The sequence below is a fragment of the Amblyomma mixtum genome, chromosome 4 (assembly GCF_055824585.1).
Source record: "Amblyomma mixtum isolate Tamu chromosome 4, ASM5582458v1, whole genome shotgun sequence".
NCBI classification, from domain to species: domain Eukaryota; kingdom Metazoa; phylum Arthropoda; class Arachnida; order Ixodida; family Ixodidae; genus Amblyomma; species Amblyomma mixtum.
This window is the reverse complement of record NC_143015.1, coordinates 123872708-123895042: the sequence shown is the minus strand read 5'-3', so window position 1 is coordinate 123895042 and position 22335 is coordinate 123872708. Positions and strand designations below refer to the sequence as shown.

The following is a 22335-nucleotide window of genomic DNA, read 5'->3' as shown; positions in this document are numbered from 1 at the left end:
CTGAATAAAATCATTGAAGTGTCGCGAAAGAAAGTAACTAGAAGTTAATATAATTAACATTTCAAAACTTTTCATTTTTAGACAAACTGCTCCCTGAATAAAATCATTGAAGTGTCGCATTAGAGTACTCGCTTTAAGAGGCAATAAAATAAAGTGGACAGCTAATTAACGAAGTACATGCACTGTCGCCATATTAAAATGGCATTCACAAAAAAAATATATTAAAAGGGGATATAGGATGAATCCTCAGTTGGAGTTCAACGCATAGGAGCAGTAGCATTTGGTGGGCGTTATTACATGTCAGCGGATTGATAGCTTACTGGAATATTGTAACGAACCCGTTAGAAACAACCAACAAATAGGCCAGGCGGCTCAGCCATTTTGTGAAAGACGCGTGCGCGTAGGTGCGTTGCGTGCGTGCGTGCGTCTGTGCGTAGCGCGTTCGTGCCGCCTACTGCTGCTATGGCCCCACTGGTGGGCCTTCTCGACGACTACTACGCCAGCTCCGGGATCATGTCAGCTAATCTGTAGCGCGGAAACCCGGAAAAACAGAGCGCCCGCACCTCCGAGGCCTGTTCACGTCGTCCTAAGGAGACAGTCCGAAGAGCGTGCGCTCCTGAAGCCTGTTTTCCATGCATCCGTGATCCGAACGAAGCGGCAGTCAGTGGTAAAATGGCGGATCAGCAACGCGGGATTTCGCGGATAAATCCCTGTAAGTACGGCCGGGAGCGATGAATACGGGCGTTTTCGGGCGCGCGGGTCCGCTCGGATGGTTCTGCATTATTGACGAAGTGTTCGGGGCTGTAGCTCGTCCCGCCTTCGCTGTTCGATTGTTTCGATCGCTCTCCGAAGAGGGCCGTACCGTTTCTCCGTGCACAACGGAATGCGTCGAATCATTCGGGGATGTGCGCGTGCTTTTACTTTTACTGTGAACGCGCTCTGAAAAACGGAAGAGTTATCGCATACTGAAGAGAAAAACTTCCGTAACCATGTCGTCTACAGCCAGCCTGGTGCTTGTTGGAAATAATCTCGGTTAAATGAAGGATATCGCGGCAGATGTCTCCGATCGCGTGAGTGGGTGAAGCATTTATCTCATTTCGGTTTCTGCTAACCTTCTACTTAAAGCGAAAAGGAGACGTGCTTGCTTACGAGTGTTTGAACATTTGTGTTAGAGGCGCCATAAGTCGATCTGTCCTTTGAGGATTAAGGTGTGTGCGAAGGAAAGCGATACAGATGTCTCATCTCGTTGTGTGGAACGGTACTTTTAAGTTGTGTGTTCGGTTGCTGCGCGCGCGTGTGCCTTCTCAGGTGTCACTCGTGCCGTTTAAAAAAAAGTAATAATTATGCGGAGACAAGGACAAAAAAGCGGCCTCAAATGCGCTTTCTTGACCTTATCTTTGTTCCTGCGCTGCAATTACTTGCGTCGCAAAGCACCGACTGGTCTAGCGTCGTGTTTTTCACCGTGTCGTGCACGTCGTGTTTTGTCTCGGCAGCCCGCGATCTGCACAGTCGTTCCACGGGGCGGGATCAACTTAGGCTGTCCTTTGGAAGTGGTTCCAAGAAACACCTGGGCAATACCAGCAAGCTTCCCTCTGGCATACCGGGATTCAATTACCCCGTGCGAACGTGAGTGCAACTCGAGGAAGCTTTTGTGCGCTTGTAACGGACACCGTCTTTTTCCTGGCAGCAGTTAGCGCAGCGCGGTGTCCTGTACTTTGTTGCGCGATGGTAGTCTCGAATCGCCGTGATTCGATCCTTTCTTGTACCTGTTCTTTTTATGAGTGTAACCTCTCCATAAAGCGTAACCTTGCAGTTCAAGCAATGCACTGAACAGCAATATGTGGGCATCAGGCACCAGTCTGAGGTGGTTATTGAAGATAGAAGTGTAGTTGGTTATAAATTTGAAAGAGACGGTATGTTTCGTAAAGAATAAAAACCATAATGTGAACCCTTGCTAGTAACGCTAAAATAACAGCCAGGGCATCAACCAGATATAGCACGGCTTGCTCATTCATTTGAGCTAGAAGTGTTTGTTTCTGTACGGGAATGTATGTGATGCGGTTGTATCTCTTTGGCGAAAAAAAGGCAGTTTTGAATGTTCAGAACCGTGTGCACTTGATCAGAACATGATAATAGTGTGTGATTCCATGCCTGACTTATTTTATATTGTGTGTGCACTGTGTTCTCAATTGCCTGAGCTTTTAAATGCGTTCTTTGCCCATCATAACTGTACACACATTTGGAAGTGGCACTTTCATTTTCTGGGATTTTATACTTTTCTTGCCATAATATACTGTAAACTGAGCGATACAGCAAGTTTTCGTGTGATTGTTACTGTTGAACTGGCGGAGACATCATATAGCTTTTGGGAGGATGAACCTTGTATCTAGATGTTTCACAGAGCAGCGCAATCTGACCCTTCCAAAGTGCTCAGGAATGTGCACTTCACCTCTGTCACAGTGATGAGATAACTCTTATCTTGTGCTCTTAAAGGGGCCCAGAAACACTATCTTAGTTGACTATTTTGTCTGTTGATCGCATACAGTAAGTTACAATGGTGCTATTAGCGTCGGTAATACCGTGTATATTCCGTTTTTTAATACTATTTTAATGTCCTCCCAAAAACAAATTCATGGCTCTTATGGTGTCTCCACACAGTGGCGGGTTTCAGCAGCGCATATGACATCACCTGGTGCGAGCTTGATGATTGTACGAACAGTAAATATACTGCAAATTGTGTAAATAAATAGAGAAACATTTTGTCACCTGTCTGCGTTTTATATTAGATCAATAAAAACAACTTGTTTGTCTTAGATAAAAGCCCTGCAAAGCAAGTAAAATAAAAAATACACCACCAGGGGCTCTGGCATGGAAACGACGCTGCCAGTTTCAGCAAGAACGAGTTACAGAGAGCAGGCAACCATGGAGTACAAGCTTCCGCGACGTGCTCTGGCTGGCTGTTTTGATTGGTTGCGCCAGGTGCCGTCATCGGGAGAGCGAAATAGGCGCGGGAAGCCCCGCCAAAATCGAGTTGAGGGCAGCGTTTTGTTTGCTTGTATTTTGAAATTTCTTCATTGAATAACTCCCGTTCCTGTGCATCGATTCCTGTAATTCTTTTTTAGTCAGCATCTGTGTGACATAAAGAATCCACCTGAAGTATAGCCGGTATCCCCTCAAGCAGTGTTTCGCAGCCCCTTTAAGTGCTAACAGAGAATTGGCCTTGTGCAGTGAGAAGGTCACTTTAACCAAATAAAGATTTCTGTGCTTGTATGACACACTCAAAACGAGAATGCGAAATATAGGATTGAAGTATGGATCATTTGGACCTGTAAGCTGTGTCTGCTGAATGGTATAGTCTCGCACAACTTTGCATGACAGGGAACTCGTGAGGTGGGGAATGGTCACTATGTAAATTTCTCTTTTTTGTGATCATGGTTATCTGGGGCTGTTGCGCTGAATGCATTGTTGCTTGCTGAGGGCTTGCCCGCAAGCTCTTGACAGTTTAAATTCTCATAAATGCCAATTTTTCAAATTTTGTTTTTGACACAGTGAACGCGCGTGGCTACCGCCCAAGATTCACTCATCAGGAAAGCTCAAGATATCGCCCCAGGAGGTGAGCGGTTCACTGATTATTGATTGGGGCCCCCAGTTTTCATCATACTGCATTTACCCCACTTTATTTTCACGAAAACTGAGTCAAGACCTTGGGAGTCTGCGTATTTTTGTAGATGTTCGGCCCAAATACTTCGCTGTGCTCTTTGCTGTTTTCCCGTGATGCATTTCCGGTATTATGGATCTCTTTGCTGCGGTTCTAGAGCGCAAAAATGGCTACGGTATCTGTTAAGGCCTTTAGCTATGGCAGCATACAGGATGATATGCGAAGACAGCAAAAAAGGACAGTTAGAGGGCGATGAAGACTTGACGCAAAGCAGAAAAAAAAAACGCCACTATGGGCTTGTGCACTAATTTTGCTTTTTGCCATTTTTGCAAATTCTTGCTTCAGACTTCTGCTCAAATGTTGTGTTTTCTATTTTGGCAAGCATGAAAATCGGGAGTGTGTTGCAATTGGGGGTGTGTTGGGAACCAAATGAATAAAGGGTGGCAGGTATTTCAAATATTAAGGCGGAAGCCTTTAATGCCTCATCGTTGTAAGCAGAAGTTGTCGACAGAAATGTCACGCTTTTCATTTGGTCGAAACAGTCGTGACGTCACAGTGCGCGAATTTCAAACGGGGCCAATTGTACTTTGGCTAGTAACCATGCAACCAATTAAAGGGGTGGTATAGTGATGCTCCAAGTAAGTGGGACTGAGTTTAGTTAATTGCCTAAGCACCCAATTAGTCTAACTAACCTTTCTACTTTCATTCATTCATTCATTTATTGTACCCTTAAAGGCCTTTTTCGGGCATTACATAAGGGGGGGGGGGACAGTTGAAATACAAAGTAAAGAAAATAACAATGTTAATACAGTAAAATACAACACAATGCAATGCAAGAAGAATAAATAAATAAAACTGTGTAGGAAATTGGTCGAGCTCGGGAATCGAACCCCAGTCTCCGGAGTGCGAGATGAGCATGCTAACCACTCCGCCATGCCAGCTTGATGGTTTGGAATGAAGAAAGGCCCGTCTAGTGAATACTATGTCTTCGCTCACTCCCGTCTTCCTACCTTCCCCTTATGACAAGGTCTAGGTGTCCATGGAGATATGAGAGAAAGAAACATTTCCTTTCCTCAAAAACCAATTTACCCACTCTAGGCGTAGAACTGAACGGCGATGGCGTTCTATGGACTCCCTGGCAGCGTTGCAAAACACTGTCGCCTTCCACTCTTAGAGGCGAAGCATAAGATCTTAACCACACATCAGTGACATAATCCGCAACACTGCGCTTAAGGCTTTCGCCTCACTGCACTTTAGGTCAGCAAAGTGCCCCTCGGAATTTTACATTACAAGGAGTGCCTTCAATCATTGGATTTTGTGATGTGCTGCAGAGGAATTTGTTCACTCGAATTGATTTTTCTTGCAGATATACGATTTCACTGCAGATGACTTGACTGATCTCGGCGAGATCGGACGTGGCGCTTTTGGTACCGTCAACAAAATGGTCCACCAGAAAAGCAAGCTGGAGATGGCCGTCAAGGTTGGCCTGGCGTTTCGTTTCCGTTGTGCGTGTGCCAGAGCTGATAAAAGCAAAACACCCGGGTGTAGGTGCTTTGCATTGTACCTAGCTACAATTTACTAAGATGCTTCCCAAAAGTTTCTAGTGCTGATTATTTTTCTAGGAATTTCTGGAATATTTCTGGGGAGCTTCGAATGTCTTGGAACAAATAAATGGCAGCGCAAGGAGACGGGGACTAGACGAGACAACAAGGACGGCGCTGAACTTCCAACTTTTATTGCCAACAAATCGTGTGAACTTGTATGCACTCTGAACAATCCGGCGTTATCGTCAGTGCATGCGCAAATATGTCAGCTCTTTATCAGAGAGAGTGATGGAAGCGGAGCTAACACATGCTTCTCCCCGTTTATATATCAACTCCGATTCAATGTTTTCGCGTGTTACTCGTTGAAAAAAAAAAAAAATCAACGTGTAACACGCGAAATCATTGAATCGGAGTTGATATATAAACGGGGAGAAGCATGTGTTAGCTCCGCTTCCATCACTCTCTCTGATAAAGAGCTGACATATTTGCGCGTGCACTGACGATGACGCCAGATTGTTCAGAGTGCATATATGTTCGCACGATTTGTTGGCAATAAAAGTTGGAAGTTCAGCGTCATCCTTGTTGTCTCGTCTAGTCCTCGTCTCCTTGCGCTGCCATTTATTTGTTGAAGACATGTACCAACACGCCCAATTTTGCCACGTTAGACTCGAATGCTTTCTCAACTTGAGAAAGGCTTCTCAACTTTCCCTGCTGTAACCAAAGTGAAGCACATTGGCTCTGAATCTTCGTTTTCTGCCGGGAAGCATTTTTTTTTTTTAAATGCGTTTTCGGTGAACGCATTCACTAAATATATATGTTTAACAAATAGTGACTGTTCTGACTGGCTACATTTTAATTTTTTATATTAACCCGAAGAGCTTGTGAAAGGCTTCAAGAGAGCGGTGGGTGCTTTGAAAGTGTCATATTTGTTCTGTCACAAACCTTGCAGCTTGCCAACACTGTGCATGATTTTCAGAAGTTTGTTTCTTGATTTCAGAAAGAGAAATATAGTTTTACAAAATCTCATGCAGATGAACTTGAGAATTGTTTAAAGTGGGAACGCTGCTCAAAAATGGTTATACAACTTGTACAAACAGGGGCTAGTCTATTTGAGAAGCAAAACATACCAGGATGACACTGGTATGCTGTGCTGGTATGTGGGGTTTAATGTCTTGAGGCAGCATGTGGGTTATGGGGTACTTTGTAGTGGACGGCACCTGGTTTATTTAAACCACGGGAAGGTTCTTTAACCACAGCAACGTTAATCGGCATGTGCTTTTTTGTATTTTGTCTCCATCAAAATGTCACCACCTTGGGCTGAGTGGGCAAATTTCAGAGTGACTGAGCCACTGTGGCGAAAGATTAGGAAGGCATTCAAAGGTGATTAGGCATCATGTGTAAACAACACGCAAGCTACCGCATTTAAAAATTGAGCATACCCAGGCGACACAAACGAGACCACTTGGAAAGTGATGACATTTGCAGCTGCAGTGTTCAGTTCAGTTCAGTGCATTTATTTAAGTCATGTACAATGGCTGAGGAGAAAGGAAAAAAAGCCGCGCACGCGGCTTGACAAAGCTCCCATCTCCCGTAGCGGCTTGGCACGGCGATGACAGACAGCAGTAAAACAATAACAAGAGAATGCATGAAATAACAAATAGTATGTACAATATCTTCATAACAGATCACCAGAATAGTCTCGGTACTGTTACACACACGCAAATGATAGTTTAATCACAGCACATGGATACTTTGTTTATTTTACAGTTGGATATGATTCATTCTTTTGTAAGAACATATTTCTGACAGCGTTATATGAAACGGAAAGAATGGATTGATTAGTGAAAGCGTTACTATTAAGGAAAGATGGCAACACATACCTGAGAGTTTGAAAACCGTAATTTGTGCGTGGACAAGGTACATACCAATATTCGTAGTGTCTTGTGTTGTGAACAGCGGTATTTTCCCGTAGATTCGCAAGGTCAGCAAAAAATGTGGTGTCACTATGTACCTGAGATTTGTACTGCTGAATTACACGGTACTGATGAATAACCCTTGCATCCATAATGCGGCATTTTGCAAATAGAGCACTCGTAGGTGCTAAGTATGTGGCACCCGCAATTGCTCCGACTGCATTTTTTTGTAATGTCAGAACCTTCTGAATGTTAGTTTGCGTCGTTGTACCCCAGACCAAATGGCAATATTTAACATGAGAGTCAAAGAGGATTAACATGAGTGTTTGTCCCGACTACACTGAGACTGCATTTCTGGGTTGAGGCGCAATACTGTGCTGACAGCTTATGGGTGATGCTCCGCGCAGCGCATCCGTTCCACGGTGGATGAGAGGGAGCAGAAGGAGTTGTTGATGGATCTCGAGGTTGTGATGAAGAGCAACGACTGCCCCTACATCGTCCAGTTCTATGGGGCCATCTTCAAGGAGGTACGGTGTAGTTCGGTTTGTTCATTTTTTCCCTTCTTGGTGCGGACGTATGAAAAGCCAGGGGGAAATGCAGAAGGCCAAAGCCTGTTTTGGGCTTTTTGGAGTTTACCCGGAGAACATCTCTGAAACAGCCCTATGAAAAAAAGGGCATATTGTGAGCGGGAACTCCTTGAGTCATATTTGTCTAGTTGGCAAGTTTCTGCTGACATTCATCACAAATACTATTAAGGGGCCATTCAATTTTGGTGTAACGTGTACTAAGGATCCCATGCTTTCAGCTGAGCTAGAATGCTAAGACTAGAGTTGGTAGTGTACTTAATAGTGCTGCAAGTCTACCACAAGCACGCTTAGTAGTTTTTGTTTGACAGCATAATATTACTGGTCTGTTCACTTTAATGTTAAACTGCTGCTTAAAGATGCGACGGCGTTAGTTTGTAGCTGCGAAATTTAAACTGGTTTAGGAAGAGCAACCTTTTTAGCATCATAAGCAACATAGTAGTGTTAAGTCGATATATTAAATTTATTTTTCTCTTTATAGGGTGACTGTTGGATCTGCATGGAAATAATGGACACATCCCTGGACAAGTTCTACAAATTTGTCTATGAGAAGCAGCACCAACGCATACCCGAGGCTATCCTTGGGAAGATCACAGTTGCTGTGAGCATTGGTTTTATCCTTATTATTCTCTGGAGCACACAAGGGTAGGATAATGTGGGGCTCATTATGATATCCATATTAAAGAAGTCAGCAGTCATCGAAACCAAGGAAAGCATAGAGGAAAGTTTTTTTTTTAGTTTGTGGTGTTTTAATGGGGAATTAATGGTGTAATCTCTTAATAGCTTAAAAGTAATTGATAAGAAAAATGGCATGCCACCAATGGGATAAAAACCCATGACCTCCGTATTTCATGTATGGTGCTCTAACAACTGAGCTACAGTAGCGGCTGTCCAGTCTTCTATTCCCAGGGGTACTGTATTTTCCGGTGTATAAGACGCACCCTTGTATAGGATGCACCCCCCATATATGTAGGCCGTCATTGAAACATTTGGTATATAAGACGCACCCGTGTATAAGACGCACCCCAGATAGGCTATTGAAGCTTAATTAAACATGCTTGCATGACCATCGCGAAATGCACCGTACCTGTGAGAGTGATTGAAAAAGGCAACACTCGCACCATACCCACCCACGTTTTAGCAAAAAAAGAAAGAAAAACGAAGGTACTCTCCTTATGTCTATAACAACATTTTATATTAATTTAAAACCTTCGAAGACTTCATCTTCGGATGCGCTATCAGAAAGTTCGCCCATTTCTGGAGGCAACGCAGCTGAAACATTCTCTTCGCACTACGTACACGGAGCAAACAAAGTTGCAAAGGGTGACTAAAAAAGAACGCCGGCTTGTCTTGACAATGGCGAGAAGCGCGATTGTCGTCGTCGTTTGGCATTTCACATTACTTTTGCTTGGGGCCTCCGATACGGCCATGTGTTTGTGATCCCAGAAGTCGTCATCCCCGTTTCATGATAAAGTTCACCTAAAAATGTTGTGCACGGCGGTCCCGGTTACAACCGCGTTATTGGTATTGATATTTTTTCGGTGAAAAAAGCTTGAACATGAACCTCAGTAATTTATGAGCACGAAAAAAAAAACGAAAAATTCGCATATAAGACGCACCCTTATATAGGACGCACCAGCAAGATTTTTGAAAAAAAGGCGCGCCTTATACACCGGAAAATACGGTATTTATGTTGCTTGTAACATAACCTCAAGACTGTCCTCCAGTACCACCCTCGTCCGTAGCGGCGGACATAGAATGTCCCGTATAGCTGTGAATGTCGCGTGGAACATGACGGTGCTCATAGCATTTGGGCTGGTCGTTTCTTCTGGCTTCCTGTGTTGCTTGTAGAACACTGGGAGGTGCGAGGATTTCACAGTGTTGCCATGCACCGTGCTTGCCTGTTGTTGCTGAGTTTAGAATTCAAGACTGCTAACTGTCGCTTGAAGTACTGCACTCTTTTTGGTGACTTGTTACAGTCTTTCCAGCAAAGAAAGTTGGCATATCTGTATCCACCTCTCACAGAAGACTCTTCCCTTGTTTTCTTGTGCAGACTGTGAAGGCTCTGGATTACCTCAAAGACAAACTAAACATCATACACAGAGGTATGCGCTGCTTTCTACGCTCTTTTGTGCTAGGAAGAATGTTTTAAGTTATCGGGAAAAAACCCTGGAGCAATTCTTTGTCTACAAAGAATGGTGCAAAAGCATCATGGTTGGTCTTCCACATTTCAGTTCAATTCAAGGTTTATTTTCCAGTTTACACTGGAAGGCTTTCAGGGACAAAAGCTGCTCTGGGCAGCTTGACGTGGCCACTGAAACCTTCACTTGGCTTTTACAAAACGACAAACAGTGGAAACGCAATAAATAGATTACAAAAACAATAGCAGATATAATACAATACAAGATATGTATAACTGAAAAGCAGATGATTTGAATCACTGTTTATAATGAGAAATAGATTTTTAACGTTGAAGAACCTATTCTGACAACACATAATAGATTGAACGATGTCGTACTCTTGTATTTGTATTACTCTTTATTTATTTATTTGTGTATTTATTTGTAGTACTCTTGATTTGTATTACTAACCATTGGCATTACAATTCTGATTCCTCCAGTGTCGAATGAAAAGTTTTAGTCTCAGTTGTGAGAATAGAAGGAAATAGCGTCTTGCATTTTAGCTTCTTTTCATCGTGATTGTAGAGGAAGCAGCTAACTACACCAGTCAGTCAAAGAACCCCTATTATGAACGGACGCTGGGAAACAGCCTAGGGATGTACAGTAGAACCTGGATTACATGAATTTCAGGGGACTTCGCGAAACCGTCGGATAATTGGAAATCTCATGCAGTGGACGATTTGCGTAATAAACACACTTGCTATTCTGGGTGTTAGAATTTTTTTTTCTCGAGCATTATAAAAACGTTCCTGTTTTGTGTACTGTGAAAATTCAGGCTAAATTGGTGCTGCCAAGACACATTTTGGCATGAGAGATTGATATTTAATTTAATTTTATTTAGTTTAGAAATTGATATTTAATAGTTTCGATATTTAATAGTTTCTAAGTATCCAAAAGCTCCTGAACATTAGAAAATTTCTGAAATTTTCGATAGCAATAAACCTGCAGTGATACAGTCGTAAAGGCAGCAGTCGGAGGCAAATGTAGTTAAAAGGCGCTAAAACAGCACCTTCACGTGTAGCCCGGCTGAGTAGTGGCAAACCAAACAGTGAATGGTCCGGCAGTTTCGGATCCTGGCATGATCCGGAGGCTACTGGAAGTTTGCTCTGGCAATTTTTTGTCCAGGAAAGCGTCCGCCAACACATGCGAGCTGGGTAAACATCGCGCAGTTCCTCCTCTCACTGCTGACACCTTTTTTTAAACATGGGTGACAAATTAGGGGTGCGCAAATTACGCATATAAATGCGGCATTAGCCTGTTTGTCATTCTCTTAAATATTTCTTCCATACTGAACAGATATTTAATTCATATTTGAAAATTCGAATATTTGCATACCCGTATTTATTAGAGCTCCTACCGGTCCTGTCAGGACCAAGATAGGAGTGGTGTTACAAGCGAAATACAAAAACAGCGAAAAGTCAAACATAATAAACTCGAAGACAAGCACCATCTGTTTGGTACTAATTTTTAAAGTTGAATGGATCGGTTGCATAACATTGCCAAAATTGGCAGCCTTGTGGTAGAGCATCCGCCTCTCATTTCACATTTGAGAGGTGTTGGGTTCGATTCCCAATGCTGCTGGATGCCCACTGACTTTCTAATGGGTGCAAGGTTTGCCCCAGCCCGGTGCTTGACTTTTATGCTTGGCAAAAGGGTCCCAGACCAAAGTAATACCCCTGTCAAGCGGGCAAGTTAAGTGCACTTAAGGAGAGTGTACTTCGCTGTAAGTACACTTTGCCGCATCTAAACGACGCAAGTGGAGTGTCACTTGCAGAAGAGTGCACTCCGCTGAGAGTGCGTTCACGGACCACACTTTGCTGGTCGAGTGCGTAGCCTCGACGCCAGCAGCTCCAATGTACAAAATTTATAGTGCATAAAAAGTACTTACAACTTTATTTTACGTGCTATAACACTGTTTTCAGAAAAAAAGTTCCTTGGTTATAGCTACAAGCGAAGCAACAAAACAAGTAAACGTGATCAGATGCAACATTGCTGCCTGCCGCCATCTTGTTTGTTGCCAAAATTCTGGATAGTCTTGGCTTTTCTTCTATTTTAATTTTTTTCATCGCTAAAAAGTGTTGAACCTTGTTTTATTTGCGCTATCACGTTAAGCAATCAAATATTATGAGTCTTTTTTTCTTTTCCATCGTCCTGTTCAGAAATTCCGCTCATTTTCTGTCGCCATTTTTTTTTTTACTACGAGTGCACTTTGCTTTCCCGTTTAGCACCGCGTAGCCCAAAGTGTCACTCGGGATGCCGAAGCGCACTCCCCGTAAGTGCACTTAACTTGCCCGCTTGACAGGGGTATAAGCACGCAGCAATGTGAGAACACTGCGTGTTCATCTGAAAATGCATCAGACACTGGACTTCAACATTTGTTGACTCTGGGGAGTTTCCTCTGGTCATTGTGGTGCAGACGTGAAGCCCAGCAACATCCTCTTGGACCGGCGGGGCAACATCAAGCTCTGCGACTTTGGCATCAGTGGCCAGCTGGTCGACTCCATCGCCAAGACGCGGGACGCCGGCTGTCGACCATACATGGCGGTCAGTGGCACCCTCCCATGCTTTGTCTATAAATACATAGTACTCTGTGGCATTGGCTTTGTGGTGTGGACGTGTAGGAAGAATGCTTTAGTAGTGGAGGGAATCCCTGTTGATACGGGAACAAAGAGGTGATTGGTTAGCGCCGTGATGGTCAGTGGCTACCTGGGCTCATCAGCCTGTCTTTCTCACAGCCCAGGCAGCGGATTAAACTTTCTGGCATGTAAAAGTACAATGGATTGAATTCTCTGCATGACTAAATAAGTAATATTGTTACTATCAATTTAATGCCCTTATTTTAGAAAAAGCGGAAAACTCATAAACTAATCGCCCAACATAACATCCGAGTATCACTGCGGAATCTTGTTAATTCAAACTTGCTTACTTTAAAGGGTCAGTCTACTGAATTTTATCGGCCATATTTTCTTTGCGGCAACCGATAGCTCTTTACTCAAATTACCGTTTAGCCAGCTGTGGTGCCAAGGAGTGTGGTAGAACATTTTGAAATAAAATTTATTAATGTGGGAACACATCTGTATGAGATGGTAGTCTCATCTGGCAACCATCTGGATTTCCGCCGCGCCGCGACAAACATGGCGGCACCCGTCGAAGCCGGACCTCTCGCTTCGGACTGAATTCTCGTTGTTGCTGCCTTTTTCAGTGCGTTCACTGGCCAAAAATGGGGCGCCTGTCTTTCGCTTCGTCTCATCTCGCCTATAAGAAAACATATAAGAGATGAATTTGCTTTATTATAATAATTAGAGTGACGATTCTGCCGCTCCTAGGCTTAAGTGGAGAGTCGGTTTGTTTACAGCAATGGTTCCCGTCCTGACAACCAGATGGCGCCACTATAGGCTGAGTTTATTTTTGCGTCTCTGCTAGCATACGCTGAACTAAAAGTGGGAATGCGCCTGCGTTTTGCGTACGTGTAGCTATAAATGTTCATGTGATTTACGGAAAAAGCGAGCGGTACGCCTTCTACAGTTTACTAGAACAAAACGTGCGTTTCTCTCACATTGGGGCATACAAATGATACGTAGTATATTCACTTATGCTTCTACAAAAAAAGACTACCACTTTCTTGAACAAAATGAACGTTTGGGGTCGCCACCTTGCATTTTTACGCGACTTTTAACGCCAAAATAAAATATAAATTCCTGCCTAAACCGGGAGCAGTTTCCTTGTTATTGATGTTATAGGGTGCCAACTACCAGAATATGCCATTATTTATACACTCATCTCGGTGAGTCGACTGACCCTTTAAACGACCAGTTTATTCAAACTGATGCTTCCCTGCCATCAACAGGTGTATTCATGATCGTATTCATGATCGTGATCGGGGCAACTCTGTGTGATGATGTGAACACTTTCTCGGTCCCATCTATGTTTTAATTCCTGAGATTTGATTGTAATGTCTTCAAAATAGCCAAGCGTTGATCTGGCACGTGCTGAAAATGAAGCGAACAGATTTTTCATTTGCAACCGAGGGCTCTGAAAGCGCAGTGAAGCAGATTGGAATGTCATATGAATGGCTGCCTGAGCAACGCACTGGATGACAGGAGACCCGACACAACATTTCTCAATATGTGACGCACATATTTTCATGGCTTTTTAGGCAGACATCAAGTCAGAAACGTTCCGGGCCAAACAGAGTTATCTTTAAAGGTGCACTGAAGAGGATTCTGAACTTGTCTTTTTGCTGCGGGAACTCGATCTACACGCTCCTAGCATTCTTAGAAACTGCGACTTATTGCCCTGTGTGGCCAATTTCCCTAATTAAATCGAATTAACGTCCGGCTCCCGCCTTTTTTTTAAATTCTCCCTCATACAGTGGGCGGAGTCGACTGACGCGTGAAGTGCCTTTCAGCCAGCTCCGTGGAGGCTTTGCTTTCGCTTTATTTTGTTTTTTAGGTTTCCATGAATAAAAGTTTCATTCGCAGATAATATAGCCGCAAAACAAGCCCGCAGAAATAAAAATATGTGCGGACTATTTGCTACTACGGACTACTACGTATTACTCCGCCGATGGCAGAGCGGCAAGCCGCCACGGGACTGGGTGAAAGGCACTCCACGCGTTGGTCGACTCCGCCCACCGTACGAGGGAGAATTAAAAAATAAAGGCAGGAGCTGTCGTTAATTCAATTTAATTACAGAAATCAGCCACACAGGGCAATAACTCACAGCTTCTAAGAAAGCTCGGAACGTGTAGATCGAGTTCCCGCGGCAAAAAGACAAGTTCAGATTCCTCTTCAGTGTACCTTTAATGATATGATTTGCTGCCCTGTTGAAACTGCAGTAAATAGTAAGGCGGGATGGTTCATAACTCGTTAGGGCATTGTCACTTTTAGTTAATATGTTCTTGGCTCTTCACCACTGTTGAGAGAGACATGCATCATTTTGATTGGAACTTCCCACACTTGCAGCCCGAGCGCATCGATCCTTCCAGTGCCATAGGCTATGACGTCCGGTCCGATGTATGGAGCCTAGGAATAACCTTGGTGAGTGCCGTCATTGTGTGCCGTGCTGAGCTGCGAAGCACGACTGTCATTGACACAATCAGTCTGTTCAGTATGGTGGTGGCATAGGGCTAGGACTTGCAAATTTGCAACTGGCCATTTCATTTCATTTATTTATACCCCAAGGTACTCAGCATTGTAAAGGAGAGTGGGTTAAGCAATATTTGATATATCACATTTGGAACAGAGAAAAGAGTAATAAACAGTTTATTTATTTATTGGTTTATTTATTTATTAGTTACCTGCATCGCCCCGCAGGGCATTACAGCAGGGGGGAGGGGGGGTACAGGCTTCATTATAGGTATAAAACAGTTATTGCAGTGCATGGAAAAATGCATCATTAGATGTGATACACACAATGCTCGACGGCAAACTGTTCCAGTCCCGAACAGTTCTAACAAAAAAAGAAAAACGCAAGAAAGAAAATTTTCTGACCTTCAAGCAGTGGTCCAGTCGCTTTGAGATATAATGAGGTGCCTGGATATATTGTTCGCGGTTTATGCCAGTTTTCGAATAATAAATCTCGTGAAAAAATTTCAGTCTGATGTACCTTCTACGGTCCTTCAACTCTTGCCAGTTAAGTTTTCGTTTGCTTTCCGTCATACTAACTTGCCGATTATAATTACCAAGAACAAATCTAACAGCCCTATTCTGAATTTTCTCTAATTTGCCTACACACTCAGATGTGTGTGGGTCCCAGCAAACACATCCATATTCAAGTGTGGAGCGTACTTGACTGAAATACAGCTGTGTTTTTAAGTTACTTGGTAAATGGCTAAAATTCCGCCGTAGGAAACCCAAACGTGATGCTGCCTTATTCGCAATATAATTAATGTGCTTATTCCATCGTAAGTCCGATGTAAAAAAGACGCCTAGATATTTAAATGACTTGCCTATGTTTGGAGTAAAATCATGAATTCTATACCTATGGAAACATGCAGATATTGAGGCTTGTTAGTCTGTTACATTGCATACAGCATCTGAAAAGTTTGTAATCAGTTGAGGAAGGAAGGCAGTTATACTTTGTTGACGTCGGGGCGATGCATTCATTTGGAAAAGGTGTCACTGTGACGTGTGAGCATGATGGTACCTCTCAGTTGTGCACCCAAGCCATGAAGAAATTAGGTTTCTTACACTGATTCATGAGCTTCTGTGACAGCTTATACTTACGAGAGGAAGGAGTTTCCTTATCAGTATGAAATGGATATATTCAGGATGGTGAAAGAGAACATAGCACAGTTGTCGTCTGAGGAATGAAACCAATGCATTGATTGGTGTGCCGGCATTTGACTGGTGCCGTGTTTGCCCCCCATACAGATAGAGGTGGCCACGGGGCGGTTCCCGTACCCAAAGTGGAACAGCGTTTTTGAGCAGCTGACCCAAGTTGTGCAGGGGGACCCGCCGCAGCTCAGCCCCAACGAGAACGGAAATTGCTTCACCGCCGAGTTCGTCGACTTCGTCAACACCTGGTAAAGAACTAGCCTTCGCCCCCCCCCCCCCCTCTCCTCCCGTTCTGCTGGGGTTGTTGAACCACCCCCTCCAAGACAAATCCAGATAGTACTAGTAGTGTTGTTATTGTAGAATTCAAACTTTTTCATTTCTTTTCAAAGTGGAAACTCGAGTCACGTGCGAACAGGAGAGGATGTGTTCATTGTGTCCGCAGTGGTTTTGTTAGTCGGGGAGACTGTTCAGAATCAGAATCTTTATTTGATTTCTTGTTTTTGCAAGCAACTAAAAATGCTAGCAGTGCGGTCTGCAGTTGGTGACCGTATTTGGATGTCTTGTATTGGTAACCAAAGGAATTCATTTTCAGCAGCAGAGCAGTGAAGAAGTAGAAGGAAACGGCAGTAGGTTAAAAAATGCATGGAATTTGCTATGAAAGCAATTGTGATGAAGTGAACAAAGTAACTAGCAAGAAGCTGTAATATAGGACTGGAACAGCGAAACTTGTACAAAGAAGTAATGAGACATTGAGTAGGAAAGTGAGGGCAGTCTTCTAGATTATCATGCCGATCAACATGGTGTGCAAAATTCAGTGACTGCTGTGATATGAGGGAAGTTTCCGGATATGCCAATGGTATCAGGTGTGCCCTGCTTTTAAGCTGATTTTCAGTATGATGAAGTAAAGGTAGTCCCTAGCCACTACTCCAAAGCTGCCATTCTTTCAGCAGGGATAGCAAATAAGGGGGAAAAACAGTCTTCTCTTTGTTGCAATTAATGGATTGTTTTTGTCCTTCTGATAGGAGTTCTTTTGTCTGAAAAATGGTTTCTTTTATTCCGTTTTTGCAGTCTCACCAAGACCGCCCACACACGCCCCAAGTACAAGCAGCTGCTGGTAAGAGCTTGTCTAGCAGACTGATAATCACGTTTAGAGCATGTGTCTAATTGCTAACTACTGTTCTAATGTTTTCAACTTCCCAAAATCTTTCAGAGAAGTGTTGCTGGTGTGGTTGATTCAATGGGTATCCGTTGAATAGCCACTTCTAATGTAAACTCAGCACCTGACTCAGTCCTGATGCAGCAGAGCTGTGGAGTAAATTTCTTAGTCATGTTTTTCGTTAATAGCAGCAACTTCTTGTTCACTGTGTGCCAGTCTGTAATGTTTCTTAAGCATATTTTTGCTTTCTGTGCCATTAGCTTCCACGTGACGGTATTTGAAGGCTGTATCTGCAATTGTTATCACATGATTTGTCCATTGTTTACAACAGTGCCTCATGTTTTAACTTTTAGCGTGTAGTATTTGCATTTTCTTCAGTCAGCATGCCTTCCCTACCATGAATCTCAAGCGTGGGTCAGCAGCACGATTGAACGAGTAAATCAAACCTGACTTGAACCTTGCAGGAGCATGACTTCATAAAGCGTGCCGAGCGAGACACGGTGGACGTTGCTTTCTACATCAGCAGCATCTTCAGCAACATGAATGGTATGTCTCCCTGATGAGAGAGCGAATGCGAGCGTCGTCCTCGAGGGCTTCCCCCCCCCCAGACCGAGAAGAAAGAAACAGCTGCTCACTACTACAGTTCCTGCCCCGCAGCGCCGTCACCATCACGACCTCATCACCGTTTGTGACGTCCCGTATGGGCGGGCAGGGTCTCTCTCTCTTTTTTTTTTCGTCCCGTATAGAAGAAGCTTGCTGTGATGACGATGGTACAGCGTGCATTCTAGCTCTTGTGTGTGTTCCGAGTTGCGAAACGTGTCATCGACCACCCGTTGTTCAATTGCAGGCCTGATTGATTGAGAGTGGTGCGAATTGGTGGTTGTGCTACGCATAATACGATCCTTGCAAGAGCTCCTGAGAGCAATGAAATGGTTGAAAGCTGCAGGAACTAGCATTCTAGTGGATGCAGGCGAAGTTTCACTACAACTGATGTCGTGAAGAACCCCAAAACACTGCAGCTGCGCTTGAAATTGAATTTTTTTTTATTTGCAAAGTTCCCCGATGCCATTACATCCAGTCACTGCTACCATAGTGGTGAATGCATTTGAGTGCAACTGCATGGTGTGACGTCGCTGAGCTGTGCAGAGGAGTTCCGAAAGTGTAGCGTTTGTCAGCGGCTTTCCAGGGGCATGTTGAGTGGCTGTCGGATTGTGGAGTAAGTGTTTCTTTCACAGCCTCCGTTTTCCTGTTTATAAATGCGCTCTTGTGTTGTTCACGAGGGTTCAGAACTGAAGTCTTTCATTTCCAGTTTCGTCTAAGGATTTCCCTTTCTTAAGCACCTTTTTTTTTGTGTGTGTGTGTGGTATAGTTGATGTCCGAGCCCTTGATCTTGTGATTGTCCTGTCGTGCGAGTCCACTGCACTGTGTGCCACTTTGCTTAATCAAGGTTTTGACCAGTTTTGCTACTTGTATTCTCTTTTTTTATTTAGTTTTTTTTTGGTCTGCTTTTTATACGGTCTAAGACACTGGGCGTTTTTCCACTGTGCTGTGCCGGCAAGTCTTAGATGACTGGAAGCGGAAGCGGCTTTTTGCTCAGTTTTCATTTTGTGATTTTGTTTTCCCTGTTTGTGTCTTTATAGCTTGACTGAGCCAGTTGTACAGCTTCTGGCTTCTGATTCCACGCGTGCTGCATGCGGGCTTGTGTTCTTATTTTTTCTCTCGTGCTGTCTGGTTTTGTATGGAAAGAGAAAAGGACTAAGAAACGACATAGCAGCAGCCATTCTGTACATAATGTACATAGAAACACTCTCAAACTAGCCTTCCGCACTTCTTCTCACGTCCTCACGCGATTTTACAGGTATGTAGCAACCTCTCTCTCTCGCTCTCCCCTTTCAAGCCCTTGCCGTGAATTTTTGGCGGATTAGGCTTAGGTGAAAAAAAAAAGCGTCGTAGATTTCGGCAAGCTTTAGCACTTTTACGATGTGATCGCACAACAGTGTAGTCATCGTTAAACGCCTATGGGTGTGCCAGCAAGAACTCCCATCCTCACTTTTTGACTCGAGCAAGGTGTGGTGTTCTCCCAAAGTGCATAAAGTGATTTTTCCCGGAAGGATTCTATCGCCTCTTCCGAATGTGCAGAAGGTTTTTTAGGGGTACCACCAGATTTGTTTGGTTTTCGCACTTGTTTTGCACTTAAGTTTAAAAATGATGACCTGAAACATGTATTTTATATAACAATAATTTTTTTTTTATGAGAATGCGAGAGTGAATGGATCGTAATCTACTTGCACCGTTTTTAAAATGCAAGAGTTAAAAAACTGGAAGCCGTGGTTTACAGCTATTATTAGCATCAATTGCTTAACTCTTGCTGATGTCTGGTGTGTGTTAACAACTTCTTGGGCATCGGAGGTACTTTTCCACTTAAGAACTAGTAAAACAGTGTGAGCACAGTTGCATAATGAATTGAAAATGTGTTACCCAAAGATCTTGTTGTCCGTCTGTGTTTCCAGTTATACTTAGGCTGATCAAAGTGGCTGTCTTTACCACCGCCTGCAAAACACCACATTGTTAGTGGTGCGCACTCTTGCACATTGCCACTAATAAGAAACAGAAAAGGATTAACAGATTTGCATAATGGGTTAAACGTGCAATTTACTCAAAAACATTGCTGCCTACCCATGTTATTGAATCACTCCACAAGATGGCTGGATGCTCATTACCTACCGAGTGCTGTGGTTTTGATGTGCAAATGCACATGCGTCACCTTGCCTGGGCTTATTATTATGGAATACGGAATACAGAAAATATTACGGAAGTGTGCTATTATTGTGGAATACGGAATATTATTACGTAAGTGTGTTGACATTCTGTGGATTTCTTTCAATAGACTTTCCATTGAATTTCAGCAAAAATTTCCAAAGGGTAACAAAACATGTGCTACAAGTTTTCCTTTGCCGCATCAAGTAGTTGTTCTCTTCCACCGCCACATGCAAAGTATATGTGCCAGCAGAGACTCCTCTTTAATGGGCAAACGGTGTTTTCGTGTCATTCTTCTAGACAAGACTACCACTACCACCACCGGTCCTGCCCCCTTTTCCAAGCTCATACAGTGATCTTTTTTTGTTTTATTGCAAACTTGTTTTATGAAATGAATGCAAGAATAAAGGAAAGATCTAGTCTCAGTTTGTGTCTGAAAATTTGTGGTGCCATGCGTTCTATGACATGCCTCTTCATGAGTGTTGGCTAAATGCTATCCAATATTGTTCCTAGATTTCATATAGCAGTGCAAGTCAACACATCTTTGAACTAACTAAACTAGAATCACATATTGCTTAGAGGGGAACGCAGCTTTGAAATACCAAAGGATGGCCAAAAAGCTGATTTTCTGATAATTGTGTCCGCTTGTATGCCTGTGGCACACGTGCAGGCTGAACTCTGTTGAATGCCGCGATAATTGAACCGTAAAGCTGCTAAAAAGCTTTTCTGCAAAGTATTATGTAGCTGAAGAACAAAATTGAACCAGTAATGTGATTGTGCTATAGTAGGATGCAACTCTACAGCGAAGCTCTGCTCACATATAGAACTGCCACACACAATTCCTCCTGGATAAAAAAAGTAGTCTGTTGCCCAAGTTTTTCTTGTTGCTTAAAAAGGAGGTAATCACGAAATGAAATTATAAGCTCAAGAATATTGATGCCTCTGGCTTTTTTGTTGTTTGCAAGCAATGAAAAGCTTATATCCTTTCCTTTTGTGATAGGTCAGCAGAATAGTGCAAGGCAATGGCGATAAGGCTGTACCCTTTTGAACGGGCAATCCCACTGGGGGATGTAATTAAAAAATTAAATATGAACATAAACACTCGGAGAAAGCTCCTCAAGAAGGTCTTGTCCGCAAAGTCAATGAACCCATCTGCTCACTCCACGTTCATCAAGGCCCACCCTCCCCCACTTCCCGACGGCACCCGGGGACTCTACTCCACTCACACCTTCGGATGGCTCAGTCTCGCCCTCCGCTGCAGCTGCATTGATGCTACCTGCTGTTTAGTTCAGTTGTGTCCTACTATAGTTGCAATAACCTTAATGAATACGCCTTCATAATGTAGGAATAATTATACTTCATAATGAAATATACTGAATTTAAAGCTTTGAAAGCCCAATACACTGTAGCGCAGCAAAAGACGACACAAGAGACGAGAGACGGAACACCACGAGCGCTAACTTCCAACAAATTTTATTCTCCTGAAGCATCGCATTTATATGCCAGAAAACGGTAATCACGTGCGAACAGTATCAACTCCTCAGAAAAACAAGCTCTTTATCTGAGAGGAGAATGGAAGGTGTGCTTACACACGAGCATCCTGACCTATGCCTGTCAAAAACCTGTAAGCCTTTCTTTGATAAAAGTGTCGTAATAGGAAAAAGCAGGGAAAGAGTAACACGCGAAATCATTGACGCTGAAAAGATAAATAGGTCAGGATGCTCGTGTGTAAGCACACCTTCCATTCTCCTCTCAGATAAAGAGCTTGTTTTTCTGAGGAATTGATACTTTTCGCACATGTGATTACCGTTTTCTGTGCGTATAAATGTGATGCTTCAGGAGAATAAAATTTGTTGGAAGTTAGCGCTCGTGGTGTTCGTCTCTCGTCTTTTGCTGCGCTACAGTGTATTGGAACTATGTACCAACAAGCCCAAAAAGCCACGCTTTGAAAGCCATTTTTCTCGTTTTGGGAGGAGCTTCTAACCAGATGAATGTTCCATGAATACGAGCACGGAGTAAGCCTATCTGAATTACAGTCATTGGGATGTAGATGTGTTGTGTTGGGTTTATTGGCGCATAAGCAGCTAAGGCTATCATGCGCCAAGAACAAGGTATGGAAAAAATATGCTTGAGCAGAGTTTGAAAACAAAGTGGATAAAAACGTTGGTGTAAAGGGCCTAAAAGTTATTTTACTAACTAGCCTCCGCAGCCATCCTTGGCTCGGCAAGGATTTCGAGGCTCCCAACAACTCAGATATAGACCTCA

At 43.3% G+C, this 22335-nt stretch overlaps 1 protein-coding gene across 2 annotated transcripts; it reads left to right on the top strand.

Annotated features, from left to right (window-relative positions):
- The first annotated feature begins 403 nt into the window (after positions 1-403).
- On the top strand, positions 404-20495 carry LOC149348140 (dual specificity mitogen-activated protein kinase kinase 4-like). Of its 2 annotated transcripts, XM_089587948.1 has the most exons (13): positions 404-712; positions 1494-1626; positions 3550-3613; positions 5025-5138; positions 7523-7642; positions 8181-8300; positions 9753-9804; positions 12296-12423; positions 14844-14918; positions 16254-16405; positions 17226-17271; positions 17778-17859; positions 20371-20495. In XM_089587948.1, the coding sequence occupies exons 1-13, from the start codon at positions 673-675 to the stop codon at positions 20424-20426; spliced, it is 1182 nt and encodes a 393-aa protein (XP_089444074.1). In that variant the 5' UTR covers positions 404-672; the 3' UTR covers positions 20427-20495. The 2 variants fall into 2 exon arrangements, with proteins under 2 accessions (XP_089444074.1, XP_089444075.1); XM_089587949.1 differs by having other exon boundaries at positions 406-712; positions 17778-20495.
- Positions 20496-22335: the final 1840 nt, after the last annotated feature.

Coding starts and splice junctions, on each gene's coding strand:
- LOC149348140 (XM_089587948.1), top strand. CDS start 673: ATGGCGGATCAGCAACGCGGGATTTCGCGGATAAATCCCT. Junction 8,301..9,752: donor TTGGGAAGATCACAGTTGCT/GTGAGCATTGGT, acceptor TTTCTTGTGCAG/ACTGTGAAGGCTCTGGATTA. Junction 17,272..17,777: donor CCAAGTACAAGCAGCTGCTG/GTAAGAGCTTGT, acceptor TGAACCTTGCAG/GAGCATGACTTCATAAAGCG.